The sequence below is a fragment of the Mesoplodon densirostris genome, chromosome 2, assembly GCF_025265405.1.
Source record: "Mesoplodon densirostris isolate mMesDen1 chromosome 2, mMesDen1 primary haplotype, whole genome shotgun sequence".
Taxonomy (NCBI): Eukaryota; Metazoa; Chordata; class Mammalia; order Artiodactyla; family Ziphiidae; genus Mesoplodon; species Mesoplodon densirostris.
In genome coordinates, this window is record NC_082662.1 from 35702745 (window position 1) to 35715072 (window position 12328).

General features: G+C 37.5%; 1 protein-coding gene across 2 annotated transcripts in view; it reads right to left on the bottom strand.

Moving 5' to 3' along the window:
• FOXJ3 (forkhead box J3) overlaps positions 1-12328 on the bottom strand; it is a 134843-nt gene that overhangs the window by 77706 nt on the left and 44809 nt on the right. For both annotated transcript variants that reach the window (XM_060089632.1, XM_060089631.1), the window contains exon 4: positions 4425-4499. In XM_060089632.1, the coding sequence (XP_059945615.1) occupies positions 4425-4499 (75 nt within the window). The remainder of the gene's footprint in view (positions 1-4424; positions 4500-12328) is intronic.

Genomic DNA, 12328 nt, shown 5'->3' on the forward strand with positions numbered 1-12328 from the left:
CTCTTAGAGCCCAATTGCTGCTATTTAATTATGCATGTTAAAACTACTTCTTATAATCTTTTATTTCCTTTAAAGTCAAAGTATCATTTTCCTGAGCTAGAAAAGAGGGAACAAGGTTGAGAAAAGATTAAGCTGGAAAGCAAAAAAACAGAACTCTATTTTTTTAAAAAACTGAATTTAGCTGATAGGATTTGGCTTTCCATAATGTGAGCAAAATACTTACCTTGAAGATAATTAAGAGGCATTTGTGAATTCCAGAATAAGAAGGCTTTTACCAAAAAAATTAGATCAAAAAACCGGACAGGGCTTCCCTGGTGGCGCAGTGGTTGAGAGTCCGCCTGCCGATGCAGGGGACGCGGGTTCGTGCCCCAGTCCAGGAAGATCCCACATGACGCAGAGCGGCTGGGCCCGTGAGCCATGGCCGCTGATCCTGCTCGTCCAGAGCCTGTGCTCCGCAAGAGGAGAAGTCACGGCAGTGCGAGGCCCGCATACCGCAAAAAAAAAAAAAAAAAAAAAGACAAAAAAACAAAGCTAATGATAAGAGGAGATAAGAGGCAGGAATTAAAAAAAAAAAAAAGACTGCAGGATACAGAAACAGGGCTATAATCAAGGGAAAAGAAAATAGAAATCTATCCCAAAAAAAGCAGCAGAGCTATGGATGCAAAATATAATTTCATTTTGGGTTTCTTTTTAAAGAAAGCAATAATGTAGCTGTTTGTATTTAGTTTCAGGGAACTGAGAAAAATGGATTTCAGACCATCATGTACATGGGAGAGTATCAAATATTAAGGGCTTTTATGACAAAAGCTTCTAGAAAATAAAGGACTGAGTCAGGAATAAATAATCATATAAAAGCACCTGTAATTAAACAATACTTTAGGCTTCTACACCTCTCTGGTAACACACTGAACAGGGAGTTATACCATAAAAGTATAGGGAAGAAGAAGCTGTATGAGCTACTTCTAACTCTACCTCTTGGACCCATCTGGATCATGGCAGCAGGTAGCAAAATCCTAAGGTGTTAAAGTACACCCATCACCCAAGACCAAAAACTACTCCCACCCCACCTTGGCTCAATGGTTTTCTCCCACTGTGGTGAGGGTGGTTTTGGAAAAGCTCCTCAAATGCCAGGAAACACTGTAATACAAAAAGAAAAAACAATTCATAAGTACCCAAACTTAACTAACATTTTGGCTTCCCTTTCAAGGAAAACTGGTATAGTGGAAAAAACACCAGTCTAGGAACCAAGAAACCAAGTGTATTCTGCTTGTTGGGCACTCATTCTAAGATGTTTGTGGTACTCCAGGGGATTTGGTGGGGAGGGCACTCACTCACTCACTGCTAAGGGTTACTAAACTAGTAGAATATATGCCAGAAGCTCCCGATGGCCATCTCTGTCACAAATTGGGCTGAAAATGAAGCCATCAGAGAAGCTAGCAGAACTAAGGGATGTAAAGAGACATCTCCGGTGATACAACTGAAGAATCCTCTCCAGTTCCAGCCCTTCCTGCAGATATTTTCTCCCTTAAGTTAGTCTGCAATAGGTTTCTGTGACTTGCAAGTAAGTCTGGCCAATACACTTGGGTTCTAATTCCACACTGAACTTGAGCAAGTCATTCCTCATTTACTGGCCTTACTTAGTTCCTCGTCTATAAAATGGGCTAGATCTGACGTTTTCAAAACTTTTTTTTAAGCAATAGAACTTTTAAAAACAAAAATCTTATTTTGATATCAAAAACTAAAATGATTTTATTCGTATAAATGTATTTTATAAGATCAGATTTACAACATTTACTTCTGACCAAAATCAATAAGAACAACGGGTATTTAAATCTCACCTTGAGACTGAAAATAAAGATGATTCTGTTAGTAGAAATGTATTATCAAATGTATGATATTTATGACATCAATGATAAATGTATGACACTTATCATATCAAATGTATATTTACTATAATCACCAAAGTCAATGAGAAAAATGATGTGTTTTGATAAAAATGAAACTTTAAAATTAAAGACTAATGGTAAAAGTTGAAAGCTTTTATTAACCTCCCAGGATTCAATTTATTTCTGTACTGTTTTGGTTGCATAGGAGTAAGACAACCCTGATTCAAAATGAATAGTTGCAAAGAACAACATGGTATTACTTATTCACCTGCCTTACCCCATGATATTATTTAATTAAAGGTAGAAAAAGCTTTTAAGTTCTGCACAAAAACAACCTAACAGCACAAGATTTTTAAAATAGATATTCAATTGGTTAAAATTTAGTACATAATACAGTTCAGCATTCATGGGTATTGGTTTTTTCTTTTTTAATGATTTAAACCTCATTTAAAAATCAAATCTGAATCAAATGTTTACAGATTCCAATTAGTATCTTCACAGAACTCTAATAAATCAGCTAATCTCTAAACTCTATTAAGAAGGTTTTTAGTCAGATTCACATACACTCACTACCCATCAGAAATTGTAATGAAGCAAATATAAAAAGTTATAATTCCTCTTTTTTTATAATAAGCCTGCTCTAAAGGAAAGAAAAATTTCACCCATTCCTATTCACAATCTTAGAGAGTTATGAATACAGACAAATAATAAACTGGGTCAAATAAGACTATTATAATAATCTATTCAATCTTATTGAGAACCAACTTGATGGGGCAGATCATAGAAGGTGCTATAAAACATTCATTATTTAAGAGTGCCTGCTTTACAACTGAGATGAATAACTCTCCATGCCCTACCTCAAGAAGATAACAGTCTAGCAGAGAATACAATACAGCTGACCTTGCACAACACAGGTTTGAACTGCACGGGTCCACTCATACATGGATTTTTTTCAACATTAAATACTACAATACTACACGATTGCAGTTGGTTGAATCAGGAGATGCAGAACTGTGGATTCGCAGAAACAGTGTATACCAAGGGATGACTATAAATTATACTTGGGATTTTCGACTGTGCAGAGGGTCAGTGCCTCTAACCCACGCATTGCTCAAGGGTGAACTTTACATTCATTCATTCAACAAGAGTGTCTCCTCAGTGCCACCAGCCACTATGCAAGAAACAGGGGCTAAAAAGTGAACAATACACATACTGTCCCTACCCTCTTAAGTTCAGACTTTAACCTAAAGGCAATAGATAACCAATGAAGATTTTAAACAGAGATATGATTAGATTAACCTTTCTGAAAGATGGTTGGCTACTATAAACTGGAGATACTAAGCCCCAGGATAGAGAAACCAGTTAGGAACTACTACAGTGCTGACAAAGTAACGGGAACTCAAAAGATGGAACAACAAACTCAGCTGAAGTATGTGAAAACAAAAAAACTTCAGAGGGTAATGTTGCAGCTCAATCTTAAAAAACAAGGAGTACGCAGACAAGTAGAGGGAGTTTGTGCAATAAGAGAAAACCATAGGAAAGGCATGTCTGGGAAACCTCAAGTATCAATAGTTCCTCACAGTGGGTCTTGAGTGAGGTGAAATCATTGCTAGAGAGGCAGATTAAGGAAAAGATAGTAAAGGTTATTTTATAACAAAGAAACATGTCCAGGACACTGGGGAGTGCTTTTAAGCAGGCTGATAACATGACCAGGCTTACATTTTAGAAAAATTCTTCCAGGGACAGTAGCCTGAAAAAGATGACAAGAAGTCTAACCATCCAAAAAAAAATGTGTGCTTGACAACAGATAAACTATCTCAAAGTCCTAATCTAACTAACAATTTATCATGACAACCAAATATGGTCCAAGCAAGTACTCTGAGCTTTAGAAACCAAGCAACTAGTACCAAGTTCAGGCCACAATGTATTTTGACATGGCTTTGAAACCAAAAAAAAGGGACATTTCTGCAGATAAAATACTAAAAATGTAACAATGGCAAAAGATAAATGAATGAAGAGGAAAAAACAGCAACTAAGAAAACAAGGATATAACAGAAAATTTTACTTCAGGTAAGAGTTACTTCCACTTGCCAATTACATACAGATTCACTTCTTCTACGTTAATAATAAACTGTGGTTCCAACAAGCAATTCAAAAGCCAAATTTAATTTAATGCATAACACTTAAGAAAATAACCAAACAAAAACTAGATTAGAAACAGCAAACTATAACAGAGGACCAGCTCTATACTAGCTAGCTAGCTTCTCACTGCTTAAAAAGAAATCTCTCCCTGTCTGGCTGGTCCCTGAAGCATACCAACTAAAAGGGTAAGGTAAGGTGAGGTGAGGTGGAATAGGGAAGGGTGGGTAAAGGAGGACTTGCTCTTTCACAAAGGTTCCTTATCAATGAACTAGACGAGTTCCTAAATGCTTTCATTCCAATTCTCTTTCTTAATATAACAAATATAACTCAGATTCAAACATGCCAACAGATACAACGAAGAATCCAATTATTTTATCTTAAGAAAATGAATCCTACCTTTCCGGGGTCATCTTTGGATCGAGGCACTTTAAGGAAACACTTGTTCAGTGACAGATTATGTCGTATGGAATTCTGAAATTAAAAAAGAAAGAAAAGCCATAAGGTCATTGGAATCCAAAAACCAAAACCCCCTTTAAAAACAGAATCAGAAACCTAAATATCTCTATGCACCGGAATACAATTACAAATGGAATACGTTTTTTAAATGAGCTTCAAATTTAAACCTTTCTGATTTTCAAATTATGAATGCTACAAAGGGGAATAGTTATTGGAAAAGACAGTTTCTAGTGCATTTTGCAAAACTCCAAATAATGGACTATATGTCCCATTTTAAATGTTTAGTAAGACCTTTCAATGATGCAGGAAGATGTCTGTGATTAACGTTAAATACCAAATATAAAATTGTATGCATATTATGATTTTAATTGTGATATATATTTATTAGCTAATTTATTGATTCTTGGAAACAAGCCATAATGCAAAATGCTAAGAGTTATTCTACATGGAATTATAAGTGATGATTATTTTCTTCCATTCACTTTTCTGCAATGTTCAAATGATTTACAAGGCACATGTGTTACCACTTTTTAATGAGTTTAAAAAGTTATAAACAAAAAAATTCCACTGCTCCATTACAAGAGTACATAAAAACCAATTAGGTTGTCACTACAATATTTAAGAAAGAAAACCACATGGGAAGACACTGACTAGAGAAGCCAGCAAGAACACGTAGGTTCCTCAATGTAGCAAGAAAGAATAAACAACTTGGATGGAAGGAAAACGCACTTAGATACCTGGAGAATCTGTGAAACAGGAAATCTTTCATCAATAAACAGGACTATGCCACAACTTTTACAGAAAATACCCAAAGGCCATTTCTTCTTAATTAAATGCTCTAAAATCCATTTCATAATTTTGTTTGTTCCAAAATGGCCAGGTATCTGGTGGAGGGGCTCCAATTGCATTTAGCCACTACTTAGAATTGGATATTGGGCAGGGGGTTATATTTTGGCATAATGTCATTTTATTTTTAATATAAACTTTGGAACTCTAACAATGCCTACATTAAAACTTGCCTCTCATGAGGCAATCTGGGATTAAAGAAGTTTTTAAAAGATGACCAGAGAATGTAAATTCAAGCCTATCTTATTACCAAACATCAATTAAAACTTATGAATGGGAGTTCCACCTCTACCTGGAATGTAAACAGCTACAAAGACTGATGATCCCTCCCAAACAATGAGAAACCAATGGGTAAGCCAAAAAAAAAAGTCTATTTTTAAGCCACATCAGAGAGCTGAGGTTGCAAAGCAGCCCAACAAAGAAAATTCCTAAGAGGAATAAGCCCATTCAAGGAGAAAGGGGACAAACTGTCTCACTTTTCGGCAGAATATGGGAGAAAGAGGTGGCCACCATTCAAGCACCCAAGAAATTAGCTAAAATTTGCAAGGCCGAGCATGGTATCAGTTTAGAGTAGCAAGGATCCCAGACACAAGGGAAATTTCCACTCACTCTCAAGCTCAGAAGAAGCTCTTGGACCTTCACCATATGCTCACAAGAAAGACTGGGGGCAGGAAAGGAAAACAGAGAAAAGTCTCGTTCGTGGCATAAGCAGGAAGGAGGTAACTGATGGCCACAAGGGGAAAAAAAGCCACACCACCTTCTACAGATCTTACAAAGCAAAAAACTTAAGTTTGAGGTAGGGGTAGCAAAACTTCTCACCCATAGGGCTCTGGCAAAGATTACTTCTGAGGAAAGAATGGAAACAAAGCCCTTCTGCCTCTAGGGAGGGATAGGAAACACTTTCCCAGGATACAGGCAAAGATCCACTGATGGAGGAAGCAAAATCCTTTCACCTATGGGACAAGTGTCAGAAACTACCCAGGGGCCAGTATCCTACACCAATACACCATGCTGAGGTGGAGGGTGACTATAGCTGGGAAACTCCCACGCAAAGGTAACTGGATAAGCAAAGATAACTAACCTGGCTGAGGGGAAAAAAACACTGAAAAAGCCCCACCAGTCCAAGGGCCTGAATAAGACTAAGGCTGGATCAAGACACCCCCCCCAAAAAAAAAAAACACCAGCCCCTACCACAAGCCCAGCAGTGAATAACAAGTAATGACAACCTTCAGAGAGAGGAGGGGCAGGAGCATGGACAGAGACCCCTATCTGTAGCAAGGTGGGCAGAGACAACTAAACCTAAAGAGAAAACAGGAAAACTGAGAAAACCCTACAGCACCCAAGCCTCCCACTCCAAGCACAAGGTAACAGGAGTCTACTGCAGGAGAAATGTAAAGTCTGTGGTATACTAAAGGCAAAGATACCAACAACAAAACCCAAATCCAGCTCAACTACTGATGAGTGTAATTTGACTCCCCACACAAATGGCCTATGAAAAAAGATGCTTGTCCATTTACAGGTACAAATAGTATTTACCTCTATCTCTACCATTCTTCTACGCGTGTAGCTGGAACTCAATCAAAAATTGCAAGACACATGGAAAAGCAAGAAAAAAGAAAAAAGCCCATTGTCAAGAGATAATCAACAAAACCCAACTGAGAGATGACGCAGATGTTAAAAATATCAGACAAGAACTTTGAAAAAGCTATGACTAATATGTTCAGGCACCAAGTAGAAAAAAGTGCACAATTTGCATAAAGAGATGGGGAATTTCAACAGAGATGTGTAAGCTATAAGGAAGAGTCAAATGTCAATGACAGAAATAAAAAACATGATAAAAGATAAAGGATTCCCTAGATGGTTCATCAGTAGACTGGACCCAATTAGGGAAAGGCTCAGGTATCTTGAGGCTAGATCAACAGAAATTATCCAAAATAACACACATGCACGTGGGCATGCACATATACACAAATACAAAAAAAAAAAAATCATCCAAGAACTGTGGAACAATACACGTAATTAGAGTCCCAGAAGGAGAAATGGAAAAGAATAGGGTAGAAGAAAAATTTGAAGATGTAACAGACAAGAATCATCCAAAAGTAATGCAGGACATCAAATCACAGATGCAAGAATTTCAGAGAACACCAAGCAGAAGGAATTAAAAATCCACACAACTATATTCATTATAGCCCAAAAGCTGAAAATCAAAATTAAGAGAACATCTTGAAGGGCAGCAAGAGAAAAAAAGAAAGATTATGCACAGAGAAATAAAGATTAGACTTAAAGCGATGTCTCAAAAACCATGCAAGTTAGAAGACAACAAAGTGACATCTTTAAAACACTAAGAGAAAAAAAAAGTCAGTTCTCTATCCAGTGAAAATATCTCTGAAAAATGAAGGCAAAATAAAGACTTCTAAACAAACAAAAGCTGAAAGAAGTCATTTCTTGTACCGCCAGTTGGCTGGCAATATTGGAAGGAAGTTCTTCAGGCAGAAGTATGATACCAAATGGAAACCTGGATCTACAAAAAGAAATGAAGAGTTCCAGGAACTGTGAAAATGAAAGCAAATTTTAAAAATCACTTTTTCGGGCTTCCCTGGTGGCGCAGTGGTTGAGAGTCTGCCTGCCGATGCAGGGGAAACAGGTTCGTGCCCCGGTCTGGGAAGATCCCACATGCCGCGGAGCGGCTGGGCCCGTGAGCCATGGCCGCTGAGCCTGCGCTTCCGGAGCCTGTGCTCCGCAATGGGGGAGGCCACAACAGTGAGAGGCCCGTGTACCACAAAAAAAAAAAAAAAAAAAAATCACTTTTTCTTATCTGTAATGCCTTTAAAAGATAACTGTCTAAAGCAAATATAACAATTATTTATGAGATTTATAACAGGTAAAAGTAAAATGTACAATAACAATAACACAAAGGTTGGCTCAGGGGAATTAGAAGTACAGCTGACCCTTGAACAACACGGGTTTGAATTATATAGGTCCACTTATATGCGGACTTTTCCAATAAATACATACTACAGTACTATACAATCCAAGGTTGGTTGAATCTGCAGATGAGGAACCATGGATATGGGGGGCCAACTGTAAAGTTATACATTCAACTGTGCAGGGGTCAGCGCCCCTTAGTCCCCGGGTTGTTCAAGGGTCAACTGTGTAAGGTTTATAAAGTTCTTACACTATACATAAAATGGTATAATGAAGGTAGAGTGTGATAAGTTAAAGATGTGGGTGGTAAACCCTAGAGTAATCACATCCTAAAACAAAATTTAGGAAGAGGTATAACTAATAAAATAATAGTGAAGATAAAATGAAATCATAAACAATACTCACTCCAAATCCAAAAGAAGACAAGGAAAAGAAGGAACTAATCAGAAAAATTACCCATCTAAAAAGTTCCAAGATGGGAAAAAAACAAAATCAAGATGGTCAGAAGAAGAAAGCAAAATGGTCATGTTTTCTAAATGGCTTCACAGTGGAAGAACACATCTCTACTTAGATCTTCCTCCTCTACAAAAAGCTTAAAAGCTGGAAATCTTCAAGACTCTGCCACTGTCCTTTTTTCACTTCTACATTTGCTGCCTGGGCAATCTCATCTACAGCCATGGCTTCAATAACCATCTGTGACCTTTCTCCTGAGTTAACATGTATTCTCAACAATCTACTAGACATCTCCAGAAACACCTCCAACTCAACATGTTTAAAACTAAACTCAATCTTTATTCCCCGTGCGGTCTTCTGCCAGTTTTCCCTTCTCTATTTAAAGACAGTTATTCATATAACTGTTCCAATCAGAAACCTGTAAGACTTCCTTAACTCCTCCCTCCTTCTCACCATCTAAAACAAATCTGTCACCAAATCTTGTAAGTCTACCTTCAATCTACCTACTTTATTCCATCTCTTCTGTTACTACCTCAGTCCAGGACACCAGTCTCACCAAAACTAGTACAACAGCTTCCTAACTGATGTCCACCCTCTACCTTCCTCTCTTTACCCCTCCTCCACCATTCTCTACCCAACAAGCAGTTACCTCTTCACAAGGCAAATCTGACATTACTGCTTCAATTAAAACCTTTCAGTAACTCCTCATTGCACTTAGGATAAAACCTAAAATCCTTAAAGCCTCCACAAGACTCTTCATAATCTCACCCTATCCTGCTGTCATGCTCTCTATACTAACCCCCTCCAATGGTCTCTCTCACCTCTAGGCTTTCCATTTATTGCTCCCCCTGTGAAAGTTACTGCTGCCAGCCTTCCTCCATCCCTTTCACCTAACTGAGTCTACTTAACTTTCAATTCATTCTTGGTTTAAACATTAGTTCTTTAAGGAAGTCCTTTCTGACTTTCATAAATTATTAGCTTAGGCCAAGTGTGCATTTCTCACCACACAGTAATTTGTTTAATGGTCTTCCTCCTCCATACTGTATTCTATATCAAAATGTAAGTAGGCTCCATAAGGGGAGGGATCCTGTCTACCAACTCAGAACCTAGAGTATAATGCTTTTCATAGGGGAATCACAAATCTGTTGGAAAAAATACCAAAAGCATATTTAGAAAATAAAAACACCCGGAGAGATATGAGAGCCAAGACATGTATTTACAACACATAATGAAGAAAAGAGATGACTTCAGACCTCACAACTTGGGGAGACACTACCTCTAACAACCCTAAGAAAAGAAGTTGGGTGCTTCCCTGGTGGCGCAGTGGTTGAGAGTCCACCTGCCAATGCAGGGGACACAGGTTCATGCCCCGGTCCGGGAAGATCCCACATGCCACGGAGCGGCTAGGCCCGTGAGCCGTGGCCGCTGAGCCTGCGCGTCCGGAGCCTGTGCTCCACAACGGGAGAGGCCGCAACAGTGAGAGGCCCGCGTACCTCAAAAAAAAAAAAAAAAAAGAAAAGAAGTTGGGAGAGTAGAGGTAGACATAACTAGGATGGCAGAGAGTAAGCTGGAGAAAAATAGCCCGGGTTAAATAACTGATAATGGCATATTGCTTGGCCTTGAAAACCCAGCTTCAAAAGTAGTTTCTCGAAAGTACAGTCTACTTACACCAGAATCACTTGAGATGAATTTTAATGCAGATTCCTAGGATCTAAGATGACTAATTCAAAATCTCTGGAGTTGTGACCCAGGAATCTGAATTTAAAAGCACTCTCACTGATTTTTATTTTCACTTGAGTTTAAACTGGCCTCTCTCATTCAAATCAACCACCACATTCCCACCTTTATTTCTCTTCTCCCACTGTGAGAGTCCTGACTCCCCAAAACGCTAATATATGTACTCATTTGTTCTATCCTACCATGCACATAAGATTGTTTCAGAATTGCTCCCAACTCCCAACTTCTTTTCTTGTGGTTATACAAGGTAGAGAGACTGCCTCTAGCAAATTACCATTCCAAAGACAAATCTACTAAATGAAGTCCATGATTCTTTTGTAATTCTTTTCAACTTTGGTATGCTCTTTTCAAAACTTCTTGAATTTTTCTGTGTGATTATGTTATACATTTGATATAAGGCTTATTTATTTCTACTTATATTCAGTTTTAAGGTTTTCTTTTTTCATCCTTTTTGACTTCCTAACATATTTTTTGAATGTGTAAAACACTTAAATGTTTCAAAACTCAAAACTATATAAAAAGGTACACTCACAATCTTATTCCCTTCTCTATCTCTTCTACCTCAGTTCCATCCATCCCTATAGGTAACTATGTTTACTATATTTCCAGTTTATTATTCCTAACTTTCTTTTTACAATAATAAGCAAACACATAATACATTCTTATTTCTCTTTTTTCTTCACATAGAAAAGTAGAATACACCCCCACATGCCCATACCACTCTTTTATATTTTTCTTTTTATTACCCTAAATTCCAGTAACTTAATAGGTTAATTTTCTTTAGTAAGGTGAATAGCACAAAAAAAATTCCTTTTCCTCTAGTTCAGATTACAAAATCATTCAATTATGGAAATTCAAAGAGTTTTTATAACTCTTATGGACTATTCAAAGAATTGTTTTTAATACGTAATCTCCCTTCAATGCCCTGGCACAAAATGAAAGGGAGTTCATCTAAATATTAAAATTCTATTTGAATCCTTTTAAGTGACCACGACAACATTTTCTCCTCTGGGTGACTTTAGTTGGCTCTACATTTCTGGAAAGGTGGCTGACAACTGCTTTAGGATCTTTCTTCCATCCTCTCTTCAAACAATACAAGCTAACTTCACAAGTTCTATATGACCTTCCATTTTCACCTAACCCATCTCTTCCATACCTGAAGAAGAAACAGTAAGCAGCAAGTTGTACAAGTAATGCTAAACAAATCTTAGGACAGTGAATGGGAACTAAAACATGAAAACAGAGATAGGACCTGAGCAAAGGAGAAGATAAACCACTTTCCATTTGTCTCCATGTGAGATATTCAAAATATTTCTATGTTTACAAAAATAAAATTTAAAGTAATGATGGCAAGTTCTAGGCTCCTAAAATTGGGTGGAAGAAAGTTTTTTAAAAGAATAATTATGAAACAGCAATCCCTGGGAATATTAAAGGTCTGCCTAAAGCAACAGACTGGACTAGATAATCTCCTTGGCGTATCTTTTAGTTCTAAAAAGCAACATTATCCTTCTCAACTTATTCCCATTTTTCGCTTTCCATCCTTCCTTCTTCATTACATCCAAACCATGTATCTTCCAAATGAAACTGTATCACCACTTCTAAACCAGTTTCAGACCATAACTTGGGGTGGCCAGCAGCAAGAAATCCAGCAGACTAAATCTGGCACTCTCAAGGTGGACTTTCTGAAACAAGATCCCTGAACAAAAATCTGTAAGTTCTATAATAGAGTTATTAATAAAACATATGGAAACACAAAAGATTAATTCTATAGGGAAAAGAGAGATTACATATGAGCTTAAAGAATAAACAGAATAATGCCAACTGGACAAAGGGCAAGAGAAAGTCCAAGGACAAGTAAGAGAAAAACAAAAGCAAGAAAAATC